The sequence below is a fragment of the Lissotriton helveticus genome, chromosome 7 (genome assembly GCF_964261635.1).
Source record: "Lissotriton helveticus chromosome 7, aLisHel1.1, whole genome shotgun sequence".
In the NCBI taxonomy this organism is placed as follows: Eukaryota; Metazoa; Chordata; class Amphibia; order Caudata; family Salamandridae; genus Lissotriton; species Lissotriton helveticus.
In genome coordinates this window covers 858,838,908-858,866,213 of record NC_136068.1, presented here as the reverse complement: position 1 = coordinate 858,866,213, position 27,306 = coordinate 858,838,908, and the positions used below count along the sequence as shown (strand labels likewise).

The window sequence follows — 27,306 nt, the reverse complement described above, 5'->3', positions numbered from 1 at the left end:
CACCGGAACTGCCCAATTGGAGAGGGGGAGGGTGAGGGTCTGCCAATAGGAGCGCGCCTTTACAGGGTCGGTCTGCGCCTCTGTGAACAAAGCCCCCGAGACCAGGAGGGGCGGAGCTAGTGAGGTAGGGTGCGAGAGGCTGCCTCTGGTTGTCCACTAATGGACAAAGAGAGGCTATTGTGTGAGGCGGGAGGAGGCTCGGAGTGAGTTTGTTTTCAAGTCTTTCTCCAGCCTCACGTGCCACCTGCAAGTTTTTCCAAACTCATCTACCCGCTGAAAGCCTGACAAACAGAGGGCTCTCTCTTTCAATGAGCTGGCTTATTTACCTGTCAATCTCGGGGCCCACTTTCTGCATTCTGCACCGCCCTCGGTATTCCCGTTACCTTCCCAAACAAACGCTGGCCGTGACGTGTCATTTTCTCTTTTAGCCCTGTCCCACGACGGCCTCGGGTTGACTTGCTGCTGGCGTGAAAGTTTTCTTATCTTCTTTATGGGGCCATCTGGACCCATAAAGAAGATAAGAAAGCTTTTAGCACAAACGTAAGGCAAGGAACCCAGCCTGAAAAGAACGGAGCTTAAAGAGAAAGCAATACGTCATGGCGACCTCTTTTCCAATAGCTGGCCAATGTTTAGGAGGCCCGCCAATGGAGAAGAGGGGCGAGCTTAACCCTCGCTAGAGAAACTCACCCTAAAACATAAAATGTCGTGAGCTCAACTGCGCATGTGCGCAGTACGCCACGCGAGACCTAAAAACAACATCGGGCTTAACGTCCTCAAACAAGGAAAAAAAATCCAGCCGATGTCAAGGGAGAGAACAGCAATATAGAAGAAACATTTTCCACCCTGCCTTAGGAGGAGGGGAGTTATTGGCAGGAAAAACAGGTAACACGCTATAAGAACATTGCTTTAAGCCCTGTTGCCCTTAGTTAAGTGAAAGAGGGGAGACATTTTGGATTATAAGCCCTTCTAAGGTCAAGCAAATGTTGCCTGGCATTGACCACTGTCTGGAGGTGAGCATGGGCATGAGTCCTCGTCCCTGGTCCCTTTCGGCACCAACGGATGCAGATGGGCTTGCCTTTGGTGCACCACTGGCACGCACTCTGTTTGCGCAAGCAGTGCATGTCTGCTGTGCTCCCGCTGCCCTGCTGTGATTAAATACTGAAGAGTCCAAACACGAAAGCACCTATCACCTAGGCTACTCTATGGTTGTAGATCCTATGGTTAAAGTGCTTAGTGCCCCGTGGAGCCTGACTTTCCCCCCCGTAAATTTACTAAAACCACCAAACAATTAAATCCCCTTCTCCCCAAAACGATAAAAAAGTTTTTGGTTTGTTTTAGAAGAATTGAATAGTAAAAGCGGTAAAATCAGTAAAAGAACAAGCAGATTCACCAAACAGCTTTCTCTGAAGCAATCTCGTTGCCCTGTCGTGATTAAATATTGAGGAGTCCAACCACAAGAGCGCCAACCACCTAGGTTACTCTATGGTTGTAGGCTGCATGGTTAAAGTGCTGAGCCCACCATGCTGCCCGACTTTACCCCTGTAAAATTACTCAAAACACCAAACAATTCAATTACTTTCGCCCAAAAAAGATAAAAAAGGTTTTGGTTTGTTTCAAAGTAGTTTTAAAACAATTCACAAGTAAAATCAGCAAAAGAACAAGCAGCTTCGTGTCTGCCTCCCTGAGCAGCTCTTGGAGGAAGTTTTTCAACAGGCACAAATGTGATCCCTGTAGATAAATAAAATAGTTAAATACACATTTGTGTTAGATTGCAAGCGCAGAATGGTGACGTTTTAAAAATTGTACATTTATACATTTTGCTGATTGTGGTACTCGAGGAGATGTGATTATTGTTGATTTCTTGTAGTACACGTTGGATCATTTGTGAATTCTATTTGAATTGTATATTCGTTCCAAAGTTATTAGAAATCCCGAGGGAGAACATTTTTAACTTTCAAAGTTGGTACCTTCGCAATTATACCCTGTGTTTCTTTTTGTTGTCCAACTTCAGTCATAGATAATTTAGAGATACCGTTGCATAATTTTAAAGACACAAATAAAATGTAAACTTTATACAGGTTTCTGTAAGAGAAGCTCCACGATAATAATTTGTTTTTATATGGTACATTATACGAGTTTTATTCTTTTTTATGTGCTGTAAATGTTAGGTGTTAAATTGCCCATTTTAATGATCCTCAGTTCATTGACTTCCAAACAATGAAAAGCTGAGTTTGACTTGCCTTAATATGAACGTGTGACCTTCAAATCCCAGCAATAATATTTCAACAGACGGGGCCATTTTACTGGCTTATGTTAATACGGCTATTAATTTTCAGTGCGTATTGCAGCGAAATATGTTAAATTCCTAAAACATCACTCTATTTGAACTGCATTAATCGTGCATCTGTGTTCAGTGCAGTAGAAATTAATATTTAGGAGGGTGAAACACAATATTATTGGCAAAGGTATGTAAAAAGATAAAAAGATGAGAGGTCTACTGGGGAAAAATGATGGAATTTGACAGAGATCTTCACAACCTTGACAGGTGTTATAAAAAGTTGACTTTATTAGATGACTTTTTGAAATTTTCATATAAGCATTTTACAGAGTATCTCTTGTTGGCAATGGTTTGCACCTTTGTCCAAGTAGGGAGTTACGCCCTTAGACAACCCCTGCTCACCCCTTGGTAGCTTGGCACGGGCAAACAGGCTTATCTCAGAAGCACTGTGTAAGGTATTTGTGCACACATACAGAAACACAGTGAAAACACTTTACCTAAACCAAATAAGACCAAAACTACAAAAACCCACCTTACATATATCAAGGTATCATGAATGGTTATTCACACAAAGAAAGCTTGTAGCAACAAATAGCTCCACCATGGGCCATTATGTCATCATGACAGCTGTAAATGCCAAAGTATGGGGCAGACCACACGGCGTTCAACCCAGAGTCTCATGGACCCCAAAGAACAATACCTTTGTAAACGATGAAAGCAAAGACGGTGCATGGCATCGAGTAGGTGATGGTTCGTTGGAGCCGGACAGCTTCGTTCCCTTACTACCACATAGGAGGTGAGGATTTGGCTCCTTATTATGATACAAGGGAGGTTAGGAGTCAGTTCCTTACTGTTGCCGGGGAGGTGACATTGCAGTGGTGTCGAGGCATCAGTTCGTTACGACAATGTGTGGTAGATAAATTTGAGAGGTCACCTTACATCAGGTATCGGCTCTGCGTCGACGAATCACCGGCACTGGTGTGGTTGGGGCTGAGGAGCGAGTCGGGGCAGTGCGTCATGCACTTCACGAGCATTGCCTACAGCTTTGTTGCAGGTTGCCACATCGCTTGCCGGCATCGATGTTGCTAATTCCCACTCAGGCAGCTGAAAAAGCAGTTCCAGGTGGAAGAGAACAGAGGAAATGAAGTCTTTGTGGCCCTGAGACTTCAGAACAGGAGGCAAGGTCTACACCAAACCCTTGGAGATCTGCAAGCAGGATACACAGCACACAGCAAAGTCTTGGTCCACTTCTTGGCAGAAACAGTCACTGCTGCCCAACCCCACACAGCAAATGGGCAGTACTCTTCCTTCAGTTTTCCCAGCTCTTCTCCTTGGCAGAGGTTCCTCTTGAGTCCAGAATCTAAAGTTCTGGAGTCTGGGCCCCAATATTTATACTCAATTTATCTTTGTTCTCCTCTGGCAGAGAGGCTCTGTGCTCAGTTCAAACCAGTTCTGTCATCTCTGGCTGAGCTTCCTGGCAGGAGGTGGAGAAGGCATTGTGTAAGGCAGACCAGGCTTATTTAGGTGCAGGGAAATCTCCTCCCTCTACTCTAAATGCAGCACAGGTATATTAAGCCCAGCCCTGACTCATTCAGGAAAGGTAGAACACACCTCACCCCCCCTTAGTGGCTGTCTGAGAGAATGCACATACCTAACCCCTGTCACTCCAAAGCCAGACAGTCAATCCACAAACCAGCAGATGCACCCAGGATTGCTAAGCAAGAAAATCCCCACTTTCTAAAAGATGTATTTTCCAATACACAATATAAAAATCATCTTTACTAAAATAATCATTCTTATATTCTGAGTTAAGGCATACTAAACTCCATCTCTCCACCCTGTCCCAATGGGAAGTTATACTTATAAGATGCTATAAATAAACTCCCATTCTATCCTATCGGACAGATAGCCTTTCCTTAGTGAAAAACGAAATACACTGTATTTCACAATCAGGGCATGTCACACACACCATTACATGTCCTATCTTTCACATACACTGCACTCTGCCCACAGGAATATCTTGGACCTACCTTAGGGGTGACCCAAATGTAATAAATGGGAAGGTTAGGGTCTGGCAAGTGGGTGCACTGGCCAGGTCGACATGACAGTAGAGATTGCACGCAGACACTTCAGTGGCAGGTCTGAGACCCCTTTGAAAGGCTGCTTGTGTGGGTGGCACAATCAGTGCTGCATGCTCACTCGCAGCATTTGACTTACAGGACCTTGGCACACACAGTGCACTGTACTAGGGACTTAGTAGTAAGTCAAAGAAGCCAATCATGAAAACGCCAATCCCAAAACACACTTTACAGGGAGAGAATATGCACTTTAGCACTGATCAGCAGTGGTTTAGCACCCAGAGTCAGAAAACTAACACTAACAGGTGAGAAACAGGAGGCCAAAAAGCAGAAAGTCTGGGAATAAAGAACGCTGAAAAAGCCAGGTCTAACACAGAGCTAGCCTAATTTCTTGTATAGTTTTTACTCACTTTCATGATCATTTGAGTAATGTGCTTCATTATTTGTTCCCAATCAAAGCAGCAAAAAAAAAATAGAATAGAAATATCAAGAGAAAGAACAGCATTTAGCCAGCCACTATTTCCATTTTAGCAATCACTCCTCTTTTATAATATTGGCTATCATCAGCCGCGGCCGGCAGTGGGTGTACCTGCAGGGAAGTGACGCTGGGAGGGGGAGGGGCAAGGTGGGGGGTAGTAATATATGGATTACGGAGCTTCCCAGGTAAGTAAACATTTAAATGAATAATTCGAATTTCGTTGAGTGCACTGCATCCCCAAATGCGATAAATGTTTACTTACCTGTAAAACTCCGTAATCCATACATTACTACCCCCCACCCTGCCCCTCCCCCTCCCCACGTCACCGCCCTGCTGGTATTCCCACTGCCGGCAGTGGCTGGCCATCACTGAAAATGGCAGCAGAGTGTTTTTCGAATGGAGGTATATCCAGGCATGTAATTGAGAACAGCTCCTGCCAAATCCTGCCTACGTGCTCCCCTCCTTTTGCAGCACTTCCTTTTTGCTTTACTGTAAAAGTCCAAGAAGCCATAAATCTGAGAAGGCTGAACCCCACTTACAGTAGGAGATACCTAGCCCTCTCTAGAACTACTCCCCAATTAAGATGAGGTCTCTTTCCCTTTACCAGGGTCCAAACTGATTGGTTTTTCCCTTATTCTGGGCTTGGCAAGTATCTAGGTGGACTCTGCAAATTAAGGTGGGCAACCTCACTTGGCATCTCCATACCAAAGAATATAGTGTTAATTTTCACATTTATTCTATCATTATCTCCTGCCACACAAGATGGTTAATCTGTGTCTAGCTTTTCCATTGTGCATGCCCCCTCCTTCATAATTGAAGTGTTAGGCCTTGGGTTGGGGTTCCCTGGGGCAAATACAGCCTGAGGAGGGGGACTGCATGCCCACACCTTGGTTAAATGCCTGTGGGGGATTGGCCACAGGACCTGCACCCAACCCTCCACCGGGAACGGCCAAAGGCCATACGTGGTGTGAGATTGGCTGCATGAAAGGAGTTGGCCCTGAGGCCAACCTCCTGCATGCATGGCTAAAGGTTGGATTAACATATGGGAATTACATATTTCTTTATGTTATAAAAAGTATGAAATTCACTGCAAAAAACAAAGGTTACAGGTACAATATAGGTAGCAAATAACATTTCAAAACCTAGAAATTCACTAAAAAATCAAAGGTTACCGGGACGTTATAGTTACATTCACACTTTATATGCACAAAACCATACAAATTCATCGGTTATAGTTATAGTAACTATAACTCATGTCCTAAAGTAACTTAAACTCACACCATCACCATGATCAAGGTTATGCACAGTCACAAATGAAGTAGGTTCAGATGTCATTAGCGCTGTTATCAATTCAGTCAATGAAAATGCCATGAGTGATGTAATATGTGAGGGTATACGCAGTCCATGGCGATGGCACGAGTTATAGTTTCTTCAGATTGCAGTAATTGAAGGTATGCGCCTCTTTTATAGGTTGATTTCATTTCCGGTCAGTCTGTCATGGCTTTAGAATGCAATGTACCCAGGCACTTCCGTGGATAAAGAATACAAAAGATAATTGAGTTCCTCACCCATCCATTAGAAAGATGGAGCTGTAGTCAACCTTCACATTGAAAGATGCACATTGAACTTCTCTGTTCTACTATAGTCACATATGTTATGGCAGCCAATGCTATTCACCTCACAGTTACTATTGTAGGATGATATTGATAGCCAGGGAAACCAATGCAAAAACACAAATTATGGCAGCCACAGATCTCCTGTGTATTTGTATAGCACACCATCACCCATGCGGGTATCAGGGCACTTCACAGGTGTATGAGAATAGCCTCTGGAGGGGGACTTGCTAAAAAATCAAGTTCTTCAGAATCTTGTGGAATTCCAGAAGAGATGAGGAGGCTCTGATTTGGAGTGGGAGGTCATTTGATGCTTTAGGAGTGACCTGTGAGAATACTCACCCTCTAGGGCGGCTTTGGTGGATGAGTAGGATGTGTGCTAGTAAAATGTCAGGCTGAGTGAAGGTGCTTGGTGGGTTGGTGGAAATGTATGCAGCTGTTTCAGAAGGCTGGAACTGAGCTATGAAGTACCTTGTATGTGTGGGTGAGGAGCTTGAGTTGTGCGTGCTTGTGTATTGGGATCCAGTGAAGCCTCATTTGTGGTGTGATGAGAGTCTGGCGTTGGAGGTTGAGGACAAGTCTGGCTGCTGCGTTCTGGATAGACTGTAGTCTCTTCATGAGATGTTTGTTGACGTCTATGTAGAGGGAGTTGCCATAGCCCAGTCTGCTGGCTATGAGGGCTTTGATGACGGCCTTCCTGTTTTTTTTCGGTAGCTACTTGTAGATCTTTCTCAGCATCGTCAGGGTGTGAAAACAGGACCTGGTGACTCCATTCACATGAGCAAATATGTTCAGTTTGCTGTTGTCAGAAATTGGGTTTCTGGTTAACCGAGAAGCAGGATCCACAATCCTAGTCAGGGTAACTTAGATAAACACCCTAAATTAACTGTGCTCACACTCTGGTAGCTTGGCACAGAGCGGTCAGGCTTAACTTAAGAGACAATGTTTAAAGTATTTGTGCAACACTTAAAACAATAAAACTGTGAAAACACCACACAAATATTATCCTGACCAGGCTAGTAAAATAGAGCTTAATGTAAAGAACAAAACAACAAAAATCAAATAAGTAGAACTCCAGTTATGATTTTTTGCAAACTGCAAAATAGAGCGTAGGAGCAAAATAGAGCTTAGAAGCAATAAGAGCTTATGTGGGTTTTCTGGTCGCGCTGGGTGGGCACAAAGTCAAGCGTTCAGGCCACAGCAATGGAGCATGGGCCAGATACAGGAACAGATACAGGCCGGAAGAACAAAAGTACTTAATCCTAGTTATGTCGACAAAGAAGCGAGGTGGAGCCAAGCAATGCATAAGTGTTCTACAGGCACTTTCTATCCAATTTAAACGGCCCAGGACTGGATTGGCAGCACTTGGCAGGGCAAGGCTCACAGATGGCAGAGTCCAGGTGCTGTAGCAGGGTGGTTGGAAGTCTTTAATGTCCCTGAGCAATCAGAACAGTAGCCAACCAGGCAAGCCACTTTGGTTCTGGGTTAGAAAGATGCAGGTCCAGCCCCTCTCACTCCAAGGCAAGAGGGCAGCAGGTAGCAAGTCAGCACAGCAAAGCAGGAGTCACACAGAGTACCAGTCCAGCAGTGTGGCAGTTCTTGTAACAGAACAGCAGTCATTCTTCTTGACAGAGTACCCACAGGTCAAGAAGTGTAATGAAGTGGTGGTGTCTGAGGTCCAGTATTTATAGTTCGGTGCCCTAGTTCTGGAAGGTAGGAGAAGCTTCTAAACAGGGGCTTTGAAGTGCAGGGAATCCACTTCCTCCTCTGTCCTGGATCCACACTGACTTGAGTGACAATACATTGTCATTAGGCCTATTGTGAGGAGACAGGGCACAGAGATGGCAAACTCAATATATCTATTTCTTTCCCATTTGGAAATTACAATTATGAAATGTAATAATGTTATCCTAATGTTAATCTATGGGAGAGAAGTGGCAGAAAATTGATAAGCAAGTACAGATCAGCGCAAAAGGCTCCTGGGGATTCCAGCTAAACCAGGCTATTGAGGATTTAGGAGTGGAAGAAGCTTGGAGTGCAAGCATTGGAAAATCTACATTTTATCAAGCAATACATGCTTCAACTAATCTTTTGTCTCAAACAATGGATAAAAATACCTGCACACGAAGATATCACACATGTACAATGATTAACTCATTCAAAAAATTGCAGCCCCAGGAGTATCTTTCAATACATTTTACATTGGCTATTAAGCACCTGTTCGTGCTATTCTGTTTTGGTATTTGGGAGACCAAAGATCTTATCCCTACTTGGAAAGATCAGTTGCAAAACCAAGAGTGTCACCTCTGTAGATACAAGCAAGAATCACTAGTACACATTTTTTGTGTGTGCCTGGGGCCCATGGCAAATGAAAAAATGTTTGAAATCCATATTTATAGACTTGAAAATTCACTCCTGCAGGCAAGCGGTAATTACCTGGCTAAGCGGCTCCTCAATCCCCCTTGTCTGTAGGGGGTAACATTTTAAAATCATCATTGGGGGAATATATGAATGTTGAACACTACAGAGCATTCACACTTTAGTCATGGCTGAGCCGCTTCATTAATAAACATTTTAATTGCTAGCCTCTGTGTTTGCAAAAGGCACTTGTACTCTTAGAAGAGAAGAAGTCCTGGGGTAAATCATCGGCCACAAAGGGAAATCTTCTCCGTATTGCAACTTCTAAAGAAATGGAATAAGTGAAAGAATAATTACAACAATTTATCATCATTGAGGAATAACTCAGCTAGGTGGATCCTATTCAAGACTTGATCTTAAAAGAGCATTTGCACTTTAGTCACGATTGAACTGCTTCATTTATAAAAATTAAAACTGCTAAACCCCATGTTTGTACAAGCCATCTGCACAGGAAATTATTGCAATTTTGTGTTTATATAATGGCGTTATTACCAGTTTTATTGGCTTGTAATGATTTTAATTAATTATGCTAATAAACTTGAACTTGAACTATGGGAGAGATAGTCATTGCAGCAGTGAAAAACAAATGTAAGTGTTTTTTCCCATTCCAGGACAAGTAAAACCTAAAAGTACATGTCCTAATTTTTAAATGCACTGCACCTTGTCTTTGAGGATGTCCAGGGCCTACCTTAGGGCTCATTATAATTATTAAAAAGGAAAGTTTGAGCCTGGCAAGTGGTCTAACCTTCCAGGTCAAAATAATAGTTTAAAACCACACATATAGACTCTGTAGTGGCAGGCCTGAGAGATGTCTAAAGGGCTACTAAAGTAGGTGGCACAATACGTGCTGAAGACCCACTAGTAGCATTTAATTTACAGGCCCTGGGCACAGGTAGGGCACTTTACTAGGGACTTATAGGTAAATTAAATAAACTAATGGTGGATACGCCAGTGTTACCATGCTTTAGGGACAGATCACATACACTGTAGCACATGGTTAGGAGTGGGTAAGTGCCCAGAGCCCTAAAGCCAACAAAATAGAATTCAGTAAAAAGGGAGGAAAAAGGCAAAATCTTTGGGGGTGACCCTGGAGAAAGGGCCAGATCCAGCCGTTGTCAATGATAGTGCCAAGCTTTCTTGTTTGTGGGCTGGTTTGGGGGTTGGACCAAGGTCTGTAGGACACCAGGTGGTATCCCCTGTGAGGCATCTTTTCTGAAGACCACAACCTCTGTCTTGTCAGTGTTCAGTTTGAGTTAGTTGGGCTTCATCCAGATTGCCACTTCAGTCATGCAGGAAGTGAAGTTGTTCCAAGTTCCTTGAAATGGAAATATCTGCAAAGGCTATGGAAAATGTCACAACTATGCAATGTTTTTTCACTTTCCCACATCTATGAGAAGCTTATGACTTTAGTACAAACGTGTTGCATACATACCTATTTAACATTAACAATACGTACATGTGGATGAGATGTAATTTGCAATAAATCAAAAGGGTCTAATTCTCAAAATACTTCGTAAATTTCAACTCAGCATTTTGTTATGTTAATTTCGATTTATATAGCGCCAAATCACCGACAGGTCTCTTAGCGCTTGCTTTGGGAACCCGTCCTGGCTTTCCCTGTGAGATAACCCCTACTGGGCATCCCCAAGGTGAAGACCAGGCATCTCATCGCAGTGGGGCCATAGTGGAGATTAAGCAAGCTATTGCCTAGAGTTGCAGAGTGTGAACCCATGATTCGAGTAGGCACCGAGGCGAGAATTATCGTGTCCGTGGACATTTTGAGCTCAAGACCCTGCCGTGTCGGGAATTGAACCCTGGTTTCGGGTCTGACCTCTGCATCAGGGTCTGCCTCCTCTAACCAGTGAGCCACACTTCTCCACCTACACCATTACACTTACGCTTGGAGAGAACTTGCACATTCTTAAGAATTGTCTTAACAATTCCAGCCAGGGGTACTACAGATGACCTGCCAATGTCACAGCTTTCCTGGAATAGTCACCTGCATAAGCATTCACTGATACATAAATGCACATCGTACCTATGATAATATGTTTCCCCAAAGGAAAAATATATTTGCCTGTGGGGAAAGTCGTCTGCCCCACCAACTATGTGAATTTTTCTGCAGCATACCAAGTTGTATACCAAACTTAGATATATATTTATTATTGCCTTCATTTGAAGTACATTTTTGATTGAATTAAGGATGGGAATGTGTCATGGGAAAGACGGTGAATACTAACGCTCATAAGAGTATGGTTGTTCAACTGTCTTGCAAGCTTTTGCACTCTAAAATATCTAGTTCCTGCACTTGGTGTAATGCTGAGGAATTACTTTTATTGCTTTTGTTAATTTTTTTGTTTAATTTTCAATCCAAATTAAACCTAGGTTAAAGTAAAATGTTCAAATGGCATTTTAGGTTAGGGTGTTAAAGTTGTTTTCCTCTACAGTACCATTCTGAATAGAAATGCTCATCAAAAGATAAGCATAATGAAATGAAATGAAATGAAAAGGGCATTTATAAACTGCATGGCTACCCGGAGGCTTCCCAGCGCTGAGAATGACATAATGGTCCGGATGACAGAACGAGAGGGTGCTTTAGGGAAATAGTAAGGTTTTTAGCTGTTTCCTAAAAGAGCGGTGACTGGGTTCGGTCCAGAGGTGGAAAGGCAGAGAATTCCAAAGTCTGCCTGCATTCAGAGACAAAAGCCTGCCCCCACTTCTGGCATGTTTAATTCTGGGGATTGTGATGAGGTGGAGGTCATCCCAGCGCAGATGTCTCCTAGCTTTATAAGGCTGCACCATGGGTAGGACCAGGGGAGGGCCTAGCCCCATGAGTGATTTGTGGACAATGCAAAGGGATTTGAAGCTGATTCGCTCTCTTACTGGCAGCCAGTGTAAGAGACGCAGGGCAGGTTTGGCAGAGGACAGTTTTGGCATTCCCGTCAGCATGCTGGCTGCGTAGTTCTGGATGATCTCTAGTTTGTTAATTAGGAAGGCGGGGAGCCTAGGTAGAGCGCATTGCCATAATCCAGTCTAGCGAGCAGTATGGACTGGATCATGGTTTTCTTGTCTTGGAGGGGGAGCAGGGGGAGCACTTTCCTCGCCATTCTGATGAGGTAAAAGCAGGTTGCCACTGTCTTGCTAGCTTGCGCTTGGAACGTCGATTGTGATCCAGCCAGACGCCCATGCTCTTTATTTCGGGTTTAGGAGATGGGACTGGACCCATGCAAGCGGGCCAGATGGTTCTGAGGGCGGCATTGTCAAAGTTACCCAGGGTCATGATTTCCGTCTTACTCCCGTTCAGTTTCAGTTGGGAGCAACCCATCCAGTTTACTACCTCCGTAAGACAGGCATTCAAGGTCATGGTGTGGGGGGCGGTTTGATTTAGGGCTACGACCAGTTGGGTGTCGTCAGCATAGGTAACTATATGGATCCCAAAAGGTGCTACAATGGATGCCAGGGGGACCATATAAACGTTAAAAAGTGTCGGGCTTAGCGACGAACCCTGAGGGAAACCACACTGGAGGGGCCAGGATTTGGAACTTACGCCATATTCAAAGATCTAGAACGTGCGGTCTTTCAAGAAGGAGCGCAGCCAGCTCAGGGCAGAGCCTGACACTCCAACCTTGCCCAGGCGATGAATTAGGACCTGGTGATTCACCGTGTCGAAGGCTGCGCTCAGGTCCAGTAGGATTATTGCTGCTGCGCCTCCGGCATCAAGCAGTTTCCTGCTTTCCCCGGCGACCGCTAGGAGAGCAGTTTCTGTGCTCTGTCTGGGGCAGAAACCAGTTTGCGAGGGGTGAAGCACGTTGGGGGTCTCAAGGAACTCGGAAAGGGCATGGTTTACATGTTTCTCAGTGATTTTAGAGATTCCTGGTAAGTGAGATATAGGGCGGTATTTGCCCAGATCTGCAGGGTCGAGATGAGGCTTTTTAAGAAGGGTTTTAACCATTGCTTCCTTCCAGAGTGGGGGACGATGCCTGAGCCGAGCGAGGTATTGATCATGTAAGTAATTGTCGGACCAATAGTGGAGGCTATTTTGGCTAAGACGTTCATGGGCGCCGGGTCTCTAGGTGATCCGCTTTTCACAGTGGGCAGAAGTGAAAGGGTGGTCTCCAAGGAGAGGGGGGGAAATGGTCCAGGTGACATGCGGCGGGAGGTGGGGCGACCGTGAGCCTATCTACTGACAGGTCCGGTGGAGGAAGGGTGTTTAGATGTTCTGGATTTTGGTGTCAAAGAACTCCACTTGATTTTCACAACGAGTTTCAAGGGGGTCCGCCGGGATAAGGGGGGCTGGAGGTTTGAGAAGTTTTTTTATAATAGCAAACATCTCTTTGGGGGAGTTAGCAGCATGTTCTGTTTTGATCTCGTAGAAGGTTGCCTGGGCTGTCCTCATCTCTTCTCTATAACTGCGTATAGCATCCCTATAGGAGCGCTTGCTTTCAGCTGCAAAGTCTTTACTCCATTTTCTCTCTAACATTTGACACCTCTGTTTCAGGATGCGCAGTTCGGCTGAGTACCAAGGTGAGCTGGTAGAGCCACGCTTTTTGGAGATCTTGACTTTAGGGACGACAGTGTTCAGGGAGTCACCTATCCAACTGCAGAAGTTATTGTACATTGTCACCTGACAGGGGATGAGAAATGGTGTATTTTTACCTAATTCGTGGATCCATTGCTCCTGGGAGAGCTTGGACCAGGGGCGGACAAGAGTGCGGGGTGGAGGCGCCGGGGGCAGGGAAATGAGGAAACCAGGAGAGAGGGACCAGGTGATGATCAGACCAGGGGATAGGGATAGGGTTGTATCCAGGGAGAGTTTCCACATTTGAGAACAGAGAGCCAAGGCAGTGACCCTGAGAGTGAGTGGGGAAAGGGGCTTTCTGCTCCAGCTGAATGGACGGGAGGTCTTTAGCTAATTCGGCTGCAACTGAGGCCCTAGGGTCATCGAAGTGGAGGTTAAAATCCCCCAGAAGCATAAAGTTTGCAGACAAGCTGGCTAGATGGATGGCATTTTCTACCAGGGAGCTACAAAAGGCGTCTACTGTCCCCGGGGGGCGGTATATCAGGATTCCTGAGAGAGAGAGGATGGGGGTAAATTGTATAGAGAAGTGGACATTTTCGCAATTCAGCAGAGGACTGCTGAGGAGGCGACATGTGAGATGGTCCTTATAGATAATTGCAATTCCTCCGCCTCTACCTGAGGATCTATCTAATCTCTGAATCATGTATCCCTGCACCAAAGTCTGTACTATATCTGGATCACTGCTGTCATTAAGCCACGTTTCAGTTAAAAAAAGCAGCTCCGGGGAGCGGTCTTCTAGGAAGAGCAAGATTTCCATTGAATGTTTAGGGAGGGATCTGCAATTTAAACTGTAGATATTAAGGCCTGGGTTTGATGAGGGGGCAGGGTGCATGTGAAGGGGTGGCGTAAAGGGACAGTGGGGGCATTTTAGATTGGGATTATCCGCTATCAGGGAGTGGAGACAGTTAGTCTTTGGGGGCTTGTTGAGCTTTTCTCAGACGTGCCCTGGAATAGCTAAGGAGCTCTGGCGTGGGAGGAGCAGGGGTTCCGGCCCGGGCCCTGTCCGGGTGCGGACGGGCACAGATGGGCTTGCCTTTGGTGGAATCGCTGCACGCGTCCGCTGCGCGTTCGCGTCATGTGCATGGTTTATTTGCCTCCTCCGACGCCGGGTGCAGCAACTAGAGCACTGCCCCGGGCGTCTGAAGCGCTAACCGGAAGTGGTGCACAAGGCCTTCCTGCCAGCCGAGCATTGAACACAGCTCGTGCCGGGGGTCGGTTCCTACGTGCCACCACCAGTGATGTGGGTGAGTGCAACAGAAAAGTATTTTGAAACTGATAGTACATGTAGTCAAGGTGCAATTAACGATCTTAGCAGTATCTCGGTGTGATCCCTAGCTCTGCCACTGAAATTGTGGTCAGCCTCATGCAGTCGCGTCAGGGATTGCATTTTTATTCGCCTCCTCTGACGCCGGGTGCAGCAACTAGAGGGCTGCCCCGGGCGTCTGAAGCGCTAACCGGAAGTGGTGCACACGGCCTTCCTGCCCGCCGAGCATTGAACACAGCTCCTGCCGGGGGTCGGTTCCTACGTGCCACCACCGGTGATGCGGGTGAGTGCAACTGGCAGTTTGTGAAATATAGGCAGGTTAATACATTTTTTTTAAAGTCATCAGGTTAAGTATTTTAAAACCGATAGTACCCGTAGTCAAGGTGCAATTAACGATCCTAGCGGTATCTCGGTGCGATCCCTAGCTCTACCACCGAAATTGTGGTCATAAGCATAAGCAACCAAAACCTGTATACATTTACTATAATGCATAGAATAACTCCACAAAAGCTAAACTCTAAAGACCGACTTATTTTTCATCTTGGCTTAGTTTGGTTAAGGGTAAGATTGCCTCTCCAGGGTGTGAAAATTACTTTTATATGAAAAGTAATTGCAGAAAAGTCTTACATTCCTAAACTCTAAAAATAGCCCATGTTGTGAAACTTTTCAAAGGCTTGCCAATAAGAAAGTATTTGTGCATCCAGATTCTTTTAGCTGGAACACTGGGTAACTCTTTGAGATGTCTTCTGTGGGTATCAAAAATGTCATATTGTTCATGTGCTTGGGTGTTGTTTTTCTTAAATTGATTAACAATCACAAGCACAGAATATAGAGGAATAAGTGCAACCGTAACTTTTTTCTGATAGTGGTACTGTGCACTTTCAACTATCCACTCATTGATTATCTCGTAATTTCGATTTCTTATGTACAAAAATCCTTTAATGGTCTTTTTTCCATCTGCAGCCATTATCGAGCAAATCCAATGTTCTATGCAAACTAATTTAATTTTGAATGTGGTTCAACTAAATCACATGTTCTGATGATGCTGAATAATTCTGAATATAGGAAACAATTTTTGTTATTGTTCAATCTTATTGCAAATTAGTAGAATGTGTACAACGAATTGTAATGTATAACTTCTAAATTGTATTTCAAAATCTATGATAGTACCCAATATATGTAAGACAAACATTAACACCACTACATAGTAAGGAGATTATTTAGGAAATCGTGATATGTATATTGCAGGTGATATTTGGAATTCGTTGCAACTAATTTATTTCTGCATGTTGAAAATATGAAAATATCACCTGACGGTAAATTCTTCTCTAAAGTTATGGCACACCTGTAAAAAAGAGTGAATTTATCATCCATATTAACTAACCTGTACTAGTTTCCTAGACAAAGGAGGTTTGAATGTGCTTCTGTTGATTGACTTTCTTCATGACTTTTCACCTGGATATATTCATATTTTGGTAAATTCAAACCTATGAACCATGCTTACATAGAAGTTCAACATTGTGAAGCATCTTCACTTTTCGTTGAAAGTTTCTGAACAATTTGTATCTTTATCCCCGTGACAACACTTTTTCAAACCATGCACACTCAGGCCCTATGTTTGAAGATATGTTGTCCTTGAATTCATTAGTTAGAACACCACATGTACCTGCTTGTTGCGCAAATAACCCTCACAATATGAGCACAAATTAAATTATTTTAAATAAAATTTTAATATCACAAAAGCCCAATAGTATATCACTTATAATCCTAAGTAGCTCTATAAAAATGATTGTAAAATATGGTCTTCACTGTGCATCACATTTATTTTAACACATCAACTGAGTTTAATTTGACACCTTCTCTCATGTGAGTCAATGTACTATATATAGTGATTTAAAATGTTTTTCTGATCATCAATAGTCTGAAATGTTGCGATGGTTGAGTGTTCATTTCAGGGCCATTGTTAAACATCTTATATGAAAGCTAGAGCCACCAAAAGCATTTCTTCTTCATCTTCTTAGCTTTCCTTTGTATGTCCTTTTTCTCAGGCATTGGAATATCAGGTTCTGTTTTTTGTACAGGGTCTGAAACTGAGCTTTGTTCCACTTGATCCAGTGTTTTGAGAACGGGGTGGAATCGGCCTTCTTGTTGTCTGAAATCATATTCTACACTAAGAAACAAACAAAAAAAGTATATTAACAGGGATATTTAATTACTTGTAAATGTTCTGTATTTGTTTTTTGAAGTTCTCACTTCAACCACCACACCACGATGGCAGCTGCATCACCATTTACCACCTTGTGGAAAAAGACACCAACACATTTACATTGCATATTAATTATTCATTTAGATGACTGTTTACGTATATGCAGATCATTATTAGTGTAAAATGAGTATAAAGAATTCTCAAAATTATATTTAGAGGAAAATATGGACTTGTGCTACAAAAGAGTATAGCCACCCAGAGACCAATTACAAGGTCGGGCAGACCGCAAACTACTGACTGTCGGCCTTTCCGACACTGAAAGGCTGTCGGAACGTGACTTGCACTAGCAGTCACTAGCAGGTCCCTTCCCCCCCTAAACGTCCCTTCTCTGTGTGGAGACACCACATGGTGTCTGCCACACGGTGCAGGTATGTTTAAATACCTCCGTTTTTCAATGTCAACTTGTGCTGTGGGCCTTTTCCGCCTGCCGCACAAGCTGCCATTGAAAATGTATATTTCTGACCTTCCATAGGGCGCTTGCATCCAAATTCTGCAGTTGGAACCTGCCGACCTATAGTCGGGCAGTCACAGACTGCTACAATATCGTAATGAGCCCCCTATTACATGGAATCATTAATCTTATTTTACATTAAGAAGATCAATGTATGTGTTTTTATCACTGCATCACAAACTGAGAAATTTCCAGTATATATTATTTTTAACCATGTACTTGAAGGCTAAAGAACAGGTGTATTAAATGTGCTAATGTGTCTAAAAATGTAATTCTTACCCCCTCTTCAGATTGCAATGATACCATCTTTAGTTTCCTGATTTGAAAAGGGTGTTACAAAATTAACCAATAGAGCAGGGTATTTTATAATCAACATATTTTTCGAAAATGGACAAGGTCTTTTGGATTACAAATAGAGAGGACTTTTTTTAATTCATACTATTCATACTAATACATAATACTCAGACTGTTATGTATATGAGGGAAATGTATTGTGCTTTTTTAACCAATTTATAAATCTTCAATTTTTTACTGTAGAGCACATTTGTATACATGTTGCCACCAAAATCTAGCAGCTTCCACAATGTGTTTGGCTTTATGTAACTTGATCTGAGTGCAACAAGTGGTAATAAACCAGAAGATCTGAATTCCTGTTTGTTTGTGCTGCAAACCTCTCTCATTCACTATACAGCAGAGTTTTAAGTTCAGATGTCCTTACAGTATGGAAATTAATAGAATAAATATATTACAATCATCTGCAAGAGGATCCGTAATCCACTTCAAAAGTGCAGGCGGGTTGCCAACTGCACTGTGAAAACACGGAGCAGCTGCAAGCCGCTGCTCTGTGTTTTCACATGAATGAGCTGCCACCAGGGCAGCGCGAGTTCACCACTGCCCGGGGCAGCGCATTCAAGGTAATAAATCTAACCCCATCATCAAGATCCTCCAAAGTAGTCACCTGGCTCATTCAGACTGAATTGATGCTCACGCTACTGCCTTATTGTTGATTTGCTCTATACTTGTCTTACTTTTTGACCCCATGTAGTTTGATTTTACTTATTTACATATCTTCTAAAGTGCTCTCATACCCTCAGGTCTTGACAGCGCTATATAAAACTGCACCTTTATTTTCAATTCCCTGAATTCACAATGTTATATTTCTCATCCATTGAATGTTTCTTGTTGCTGCGAGAAGTTAATTAGCACCCCTTTTCTCAGATGTCCGATATGTCAACCTCTACTTCTTAAGTTTCTTTGTTGCCAAAAAACTCTGTATCCACTAGGAGCACAGACATCAGCGCCACAATACCCTTCCCTGTGAGTTATGGGCTATAGAAATAAACGCAAGCGTAACATAACATAAAACTTTTGAAAAAAGTATATATTGAATCTCCATTCATTCATTTTTCTTCCATGTAAAAACACAGTAGTCTCTGTAGTGTTTGGCCAACTAACAGAGTTGTGTAATAATCTATATTCGCTCTACTAATGCTCCGTTTTTTCACAATTACACAACCTTTCTCATTATAATTTGTAATGCAGTAGTTAGCTTAAAATTAAAGATATATTTGGCTCCAGTAAAATGCCTGTTATGCTAAATGTAGCGTCCAATTATTTAATTGCTGTCGCCATCCACCTTTCATCTTGTAAACTAAATCTTCCCAATCCTGTCTGCTAAATTCATCACTTTATTTCTGTCATCTAATTGTCACTCTGGATACCTGAATTCTTGAAATATAACTAAACATGACGGAACTAAAAGGGCCGAATGATTGCGCTTTACAACTACTTGTACTGTCTGATTCTACAAAGTGAGGACCAATCCATGAAGGCATTAGGAGTATGTGAATTGGTACTACATGAGTACTATATTACTCACTTATTAATGTATTTGTTGGTTAGTTCCGAAGTGCCCAACTCTCTATTAGAAAAAGTGGAACGAAGGTACAGTCCATGCTGCTTGTATTAACTGTGTATTTATAGCATCTAAATCTTCTCGTTTTAGATGTTTTGGCAGGAATTCATAAAGGCATTTAAGAGGACGTGAATTATTGCTGCATACGAACTACTTCACATACTTATAAATGAACCAGTTTAATTCTACCCTGGTTTATGAAATTCAACAACAATGTGGTTTTTAAAACCTAAACAGATTAGGAGTCATATTTCAAAATATGCATTTCTAGTGCATGGTACAACCTACTTACATTAATAAATATATTTCACCACACAAAAACAGGCATATAGAAAACCTATAAAATGATCATGTTGTTAGAAACATCCTAGGACATGGATAGTAAAGTATGCTTTTAATTCCTCTTTCATGTTGCCAACAGATTATCAAAGGCATTTTTGTTTCTGTTTAGTGTTCCTCTTCATCATTTCATTATTTATGCTGATGTTTTATGGTGTGATTTCTTTTGCTTGTAGTGAATTTGATTGCAGGTGATGTTTAGTGCAGACACCATGACCTTATTTCCTGTACTAGACATACTACAATATCATGAACAAGTCAAGTGTGAATTTCCATGTATTATATTTTCCTCAGTCGTGATTGATGTTAGTCTTGTCTCGTATATCCATCACATTCTGCTCAGAAAGACACATCGATCACCAGAAATGTGTCTCTAGTCCCTGACAGTTCTATTTTGCTACGGACATATTGTTGGTAATAGCTGGTTAGGATTTCGTACAGAATGCCACTAGAAAATGACCCGCACATGGCACAAAATGCATGGAAAATGGAGATGGGACCCAATTATTGTTATGAAGAGGACATGGCTCACATAACTCTTACATGGTGCAACCGAGCAGAAATTTGTGTCATGTTTGGATGTTTGTCCAAAATAAATTAATACAAATTGTACGCCTTGGTGCTTTGCTGGGAAGCATTTTTATAGACAAGCCTGTGCTATTGATTCATTTGAAGAATATAGCTATTACACTATTATTTATAGGTAGGCTATTTTTGAGAACTTTAGACAAATAGTTGTTTTATCTGATTTCACATATGTGCTGCTTGTGCATTAGGAAGTTTCTGCTGATTGGGGTCGTCACTCTATCACATTCGATATATCTCATGGTAGTAATACTATATCCACTTATATTTACATCCCATGTGTGGAGTTAAGTGTAGTAAGTATATACTTATCTTGCAGTATAATTAATGGTAGCTTGAGGTTGCCGGTGATATTTTATTGTTAGGTGATACTAACAGCATCAGTGTAGTACCATACAACCTGTCCTCTTTGAAAAGGACTACTGTTGATAATGCACTGCAAATGGTCCATACTGGTCATTAAAATTAAAAACACATACGTAGCTGAATGTACATAAATCATGTATTCTTACATGAGTATCTCATCTAGTCCCTACATTTTGCTTACATGTGCCTGGAAATTTTGTGAGTTAGGTAGGCATGAATTTCCACAAAGTGTTGGTATACAATACAGGTTTTACCAGTTACCACTATCTTTGTGACATAGGGATAAACAGAACAGCGGCCTAGATCATTCGCCAATTTGGACCTGACAGAAAACATCGGAATATTCAGGATCTATTTAAAACTTATTTCTCCACTTACCCTTAAATCATTCAGTTGTAATAGAGATATGCATTAAAAAGTTACAAATGCATTATCACCTGCTGGCACTTACCCACAAAGTTATGAATCTGTGAACGGTCATTTGCTCCTCTATACTTCCCTGAGAAAAAGGCAATTTCTAATCAATCAATCAAGGTGTATAAAGTGCAGCTTCTCACCCGAAAGGGTCTCAAGGCACTGGGGACAAGAAGGGTGGTTGGGGGGGGGGGGCATGCAGCTCCCGGAAGATCATGGAGCTTTGTCGAAGAGTCAGGTCTTGATGTCCTTCAAGAATTTTGGGAGCGATGGTGTCTGTCGGAGGTGTAGAGGGAGGGAGTTCCAAGCTCTGGCTGGGAGGAGAGAGAAGGAGAATCCTCCCGATATTGTCTTCTTAATGCGTGGTCCGTCACAAGGGAGAGCTGGGCCGAGCGGAGGGACCTTTGGGGTGCATGGAAAGTGAGGCGGTTTTTCATTTAGGCGGGTCCGGTGTTGAGGAGGGCTTTGTGGGTATGGGTGAGTAGTTTGAAGGTGATTCTCTTCTACACCTCTAGCTTTCCATTTGTAAGTTCTTCATTTGAGTACAGGTTCCATAAATATAGACAACAAAGGTGCAAGCATAAATTCGATGTATCTGTCTTCGTGAAAAGCCATTATGTCACCAACGTTTGATAGCAATTTTGTGATGTGTAAATTACACTTTAATTGTAACAAAGATTTCTGAATCTTTCTCTTCGTCCATATAGTGTTAAACGTAGTTTTGTAGTGCCTTTATTGCACTTCATTTGATTTAGTTGGTGTATTTGATGTATACTACCAATCAGCAGAAGTGAAATGTCCATCCAGGACAGAACTGAAGACTCATTTGGGATTGAACAGAAGGAAGTAGAACATTCTGCACACCTTGCCACGAAAGCTACATTAAGCTAAACATTAAAATATATGAAGATTTAATTTGAGGCATGTAATGTTGTTGATACGTTCTATTAACACTTTCAAAATGTGCTACTGAGTCTGATTTTACATCATATTTCTTGGGCTAGGGCCTTAAAATGCTCCTCAATACTAAAAGGCTGTCTTTTGCTATACTGAAAAAAGTCTTCAGCAGAGCTTATTCTGTCAAATAATAAGTGCCTGTGCTCAGAGTTTTTCTCAGAAGACTGCAGCCCACACTGATAAATGTCGAGCTGTGTAGTCTTGTTTGCGCCTCATGCCTTTTTCTTTTACCACTACAAACTCTCTTTCCCTTTATGTCACTTGTGCCGGGTCTCATTCTTCCATACCTTCTCCCTCCATCACAGTTTTCGCTTCTCCTCCTAGCCCCTTTTGTTTTTAATCTTTCTTGCTCTGAGTCAAACTCCGTTGGGCTCCACAAGTAACCATCTCCTCAAATTAAGCACTGGCTGGGGCTAGCTGTCTGCATGAAATATATAATTCCTATCTTAGGAAGGTGACCCTCTGCCCATTTCAACATTACAAGAAAATGATTGCTACTTAACTAGACCACTAGAGAAACCTTTGGGTGCATACATCAATCCTGTTTTCGCAGTTGTTGAAGTCTACCTGTGGTAGATGATGTGGTGCCTGTTCTGCCTACAGTTTATACATACGGTCCTTTGTGGGGTTTTATTTGGTTATTGTTCCTCCACATAGACTAGTGTTAGGCGCAGATGCTGTTACTTTGTTCCCTTCAATTGTAACTTGTGGCATAGGGGTTAACATCTGCTCATGTGCTTTGACATGCCCATAATACTTTTTCTGTACTTGTCGTACAGCTATTTCCATTAAAGACTACTCTAAACGACGTTTAGGTTATCAATGTTTTTCAAAAATAAAGAGTGACTTAACAGTTTTCTGTCGATGAATCGGGGATGGCCTTTTGCTACAAAAATGTTTTTTTATTCTTTTAATTGATTGGCTCAATAGGATATTCCTATTGCGGAGGCAAGATGGCATTCGTGGCGTGGGTTGTGTGAGCAGCTCTGTCCCTCTCTCCCACTCCGGGGGCCAAAATTAGTAGCGCTGACGGTTTTTGGTCGGTACCAAAGGAAAGGACGAAGCGAGGACATGAAAGTGATTTACCGGTCTGCAGGAAGAGCGGAATTAGATGCTGGGTCGGCGTGAATGAGAGCTCCGAGCTGGTTGAATTAGATCAGCTGGCTGCATCAGATCAGCTGTGGTGAGACGGGAGCCGAGCTGACCCGCAGAGAGGTAGAGAGGCGGTCCGATTGGGACAGGATAGGAGGTGGAGACCCACCCCACCCTCACCTTTGTGAAAAAGATTGTGAAGACTGCAAAGAGCGAAGAAAAGGGTGAGTCATAAGCACCGATAATTTTGACTGACATTGCTATTAAAAAAAAAAAACACAGTGAAAGTATCATTATAAAACGGAAGCAGGGGGTTGCTGAGTGACTTAATAACATTTCGGTGCAGAGCACCACTCTGGAGGTCTACCTTCCTATTCCTGCTTGGTGGGCTGCAAAGCCGGGTTGTTCGAGGAAAAGGAGGCACTCTGAGTAGAAAGAAGATGCCAACAAAACACGTAGCGAATGTAGAAAGAGAAAAAGAGACTATAAAAATAACTACACGAAGTGGCAAGAATAAGGAACCAGATACAGGGGGAAGCGCTGAAGGCATTGAAGGCCCTAGCAGTGGGAGCGTAAGGGAGTTGGAGAGTACCCCACCGTCAGCCAGTGAACTAACTAGTAGTAGTACTGTTAATACTGTGGGATTGAATGTAGCCAATACTCTTGGAGCCAGGAAAAAAGATGGCGACAAAGGCGACAAAGGTGATAAAGGAAGGAGCTCCGCAGCTCCGCAACCCCCGAAGAAAGGAATACAGAATTTGACTCTTCCTGCCATGTTTGAGCAGCAGAGCTCCAGAAGCAATGATGGCCTAATTGGGCTGGCTGAAAACAGTGCAGTAACTACAACCTTAACACTAACCTCAAATACCCTGGGGGTACCAGCCGCGCATATAGATAATCCTGAAATACAGGATAAGCCTGACAAAGCGCAGACTACGAGACATACTGAATCTCGAGATTCCCAAGAATTTCTGGAACAAGAGCTGGGTAATCCTGGAAATAGCGTTTTGAGAGATGGGCTAAGGAGAGGCGCTGATGATACAGCCATGCATTCTAACTTATCGCAGAAGGAGGTTGGCTCACAGGGCGCCTTGTCAGTACCAGAATCTGGAGAGAATTACTACTCATTGTCTGAAAAGTCGTCAGATGAAGACTGGATAGATAATGAAAGCGAAGTTAGTAGCGGTGACGAATCAATTGGGGAAAGCAGATTTTCGCCTAATTGTAGTGCCTCCACTATAAAGAAGATAACAAAGAAGGCAAAGAGGAGAAAAGAAAATCCAGAGGCCATGCAAGATCATTCTCAGGTATCTGGCCTTTCTACGGGAGAAACAGTAGAGGAGAGACAAAGGATGAGTGAGATGAGAAAGGTAGATCCAGGACTCTCTGAGACCCTACTCCCGCAGGAAATCACTCTTGCTAACATCTATGAAACTATAATGGGACATAGGGCCGTGAGCAAAGCCGAAATAACACGGGTCCAGGCCACATGCAGCAAGGTGAAAAACGCTGTAAGGCGGGCGATAAAGTTAGGTGCAGAAACTGCCGACAGAGTAACTGATGCAGAAGCAAGGATATCCGCATTAGAAGACTGCGCTGCGGTGCAGAAAGAGGAGTTGGAGAGCATCAAGGCGCATCGTGATGATTTGAGTAACAAGCTGTGTGAATTAGAAAATACGCTAGGAGTCAAAATCTACGCTTCCTCGGGGTTCCCGAGGGGCTGGAAGGGGGGAATCCTCGTAAATTTATTGCTGAACTTCTAAAGGAAGCCTTTCCGGATGTTACTTCTTGGGACTGGACAAAAGAAGTTCAGAGGGCTCATAGGTTCCCTTTCAATGTGAGGAAACTTCGTCAAGGCCAGGAGAACCTGCCAAGAGCGATATTAGTGTGCTTTAATAACTTTCTAGCACGAGAAGATATCTTTGACCGTGCTAGACCAGATAAGAAAGCGACGGGCAAGGGATGTAACTTTTTCGTCAGGCCGGACTTCTGCCATGCAACAGTCTCTAAAAGGTGGCATTTAAGGCAACTCATCCCAGACTTTCAAAAGAAAGGGGCCACTGTTTACCTGCAGAACCCGGCAAAACTCAAGATCATGTTTAAAGGCCAGACTAAATACTTCCAGTCAGAGATTCAGGCGAAAGAGTTTCTGGAATCTTTGTAGATAGCAGATTGTAGATTATGGACAGGGACTGTTAGTAATAACGGGACGAAGAGGGGGGGAGAAATGGAGAGGAGAGGGAGGGGAAGGAAGGACACAGAAGGAAGGGGATAGAGCAATAAGGTTGATGTAATCTAATCATCTATGCAAACGGCTTTAGAGAGAGGCTAATCTGTTGCTTTCTCTCGGTCTTCTTCTCTCTTTGCTGACTTTTTTTTTCGCTTTCGTTCTTTCTTCCTTAGCTTAAGTCTATGTTTTTTTCTCTTCTTTGATTTAGGTAGGATAAGCTTTTGGTCTCGGGACTGTGGGGGGGGGGACACGGTACTCCATCATTGCAGGGACTGATGGTTCTTGGGCTTCATTTTGTGGGGAGGCGGGGAGGGGGGAGGGGAGGGTTGTTTCGTAGGGGTGGTGAGTGGAAGAGGGGGGCACGAGGTTTGGGTATGGGGGGGGTGAAAATGGCAGCAGTACGGTATCTAAATATTTTTTTTTGTTTGTTAAAGCTTCTGTTAAGGTATATAATTCATATGGAGATGCACCAAAAAGACCCACGGATAAGAGGTTTAAAAGAGATGTCTGGAGTTAAAGTTTTAATAAAACTGTAAACTTTCATGGCAAGAAAGATTAAGATCTGTACATTCAATGTGTGTGGCCTAAATGACCCTTGGAAAAGACAAATGTTAGTGAAAATAATACAGATATTACGTATAGACATACTCTGTTTGCAGGAGACCCATATCGCCTGGACCAATAGAGAATATTTAAAGAGTATGGGGATGGATATGGTAGTGTGCTCTAAGCAATCTGGAATCAAGAGAGGAGTTGCTATACTTAAAAAAAGGGGGTTGGCGGTGTGTGTAAAGTCTGCTGCAGATAAATGGGGTAGATGGGTAATTGCGGAATTGAAAGTTGGGCAGCAAGGGTTCACACTATGTAATCTATATGGCCCAAATTTGAACGATGCAGAAATGTTCAATTTTATTAATGTAGAATTGGCACAATGGCGCACCCCAGCTCTACTGTGTGGAGATTGTAACATCAATGTGGAGGCAGGGGCAGATATTAGATCTAATCTAGGTTATACCGGAAGGAAAAAACTTGGGTATGCTGCCCTGCAGGGGCTACTTCTGGAGCAAGGCCTTTATGATGTTTGGCATGAGAAGAACCCGAAAGACCCTGGGTTTACTTTTTTTTCTGCCCCACATCTAAAATTTGCCCGCTTGGACTATTTCTTCATCCCACATGCTCTCTTGATACAGACTAGAATCCAGATCCATCCCAAACTAATATCGGATCACAATCCTGTTGTTTTGGAATTGAGTATTGACACGGGGGTAAATTAGAACTACCAAGCTGGTCTTTTGAACGCCGATTATTATTAGATACACAGTATTGCCTACATATGTCTAAAGTAATAGGCGAATTTTTTTCACCATTAATAAAGGTACGGCATCTCAGGAAATAGTCTGGGATACGTTGAAAGCGGTGGCCCGTGGCGAGACACTCAGCTATTCTGGGTCTAAGCGTGAGCACATTTTTAAGCAAGCAACAAGAAGAATTTGATGAAATAACAAGAGCTGAGGAAAAACTAGCAGCAGTGCTAAGCCAAGGTGGTGATTCTGATTTGAGCAAATTGGCTCAAAATGATCTTTCAATCAAAAGAGCAAATTTTTTACTCTAAGTTAGCTGATATAATAGCAACTAATTATACTCAACATAAGGAATCAGCATACGAGTACGGGGAGAAAACAGGAAGAATATTGGCAAAGAGAGCAAGGGAGAAGCAGGTATTTAATGATATTACAAAAATTAGGGATCTGAATGGGGACATACAGGAAACAAAAGAAGGGATTTTGTTAGCCTTTCAAGAGTTTTATCAGCAACGTTATAGTGAGGAAGGGGAACCCGCTGATCCAAATGAATATTTAAAGGACGTAAGTCCATTAACTCTATCTGAAGCTGAGCAAAGGACCCTCTTGGCACCCCCAATGAGACTGGGGAGAGATTGAGACAGCGATATTAGGGTTAACCTTGGGTAAGGCCACAGGGCCA

At 42.9% G+C, this 27,306-nt stretch overlaps 2 protein-coding genes across 3 annotated transcripts in view; one reads left to right on the top strand and one right to left on the bottom strand.

The window, feature by feature from the left end:
• The window catches only part of DOCK2 (dedicator of cytokinesis 2), a 2,042,522-nt gene that overhangs the window by 1,098,329 nt on the left and 916,887 nt on the right, over positions 1 to 27,306 (top strand). The gene's annotated exons all lie outside the window — the stretch shown is intronic.
• The window catches only part of INSYN2B (inhibitory synaptic factor family member 2B), a 90,951-nt gene continuing 80,192 nt past the window's right edge, over positions 16,548 to 27,306 (bottom strand). The window contains exon 3 of the mRNA XM_078653375.1: positions 16,548 to 16,878. Within this exon, the coding sequence (XP_078509501.1) occupies positions 16,692 to 16,878 (187 nt within the window). The 3' untranslated portion in view covers positions 16,548 to 16,691. The remainder of the gene's footprint in view (positions 16,879 to 27,306) is intronic.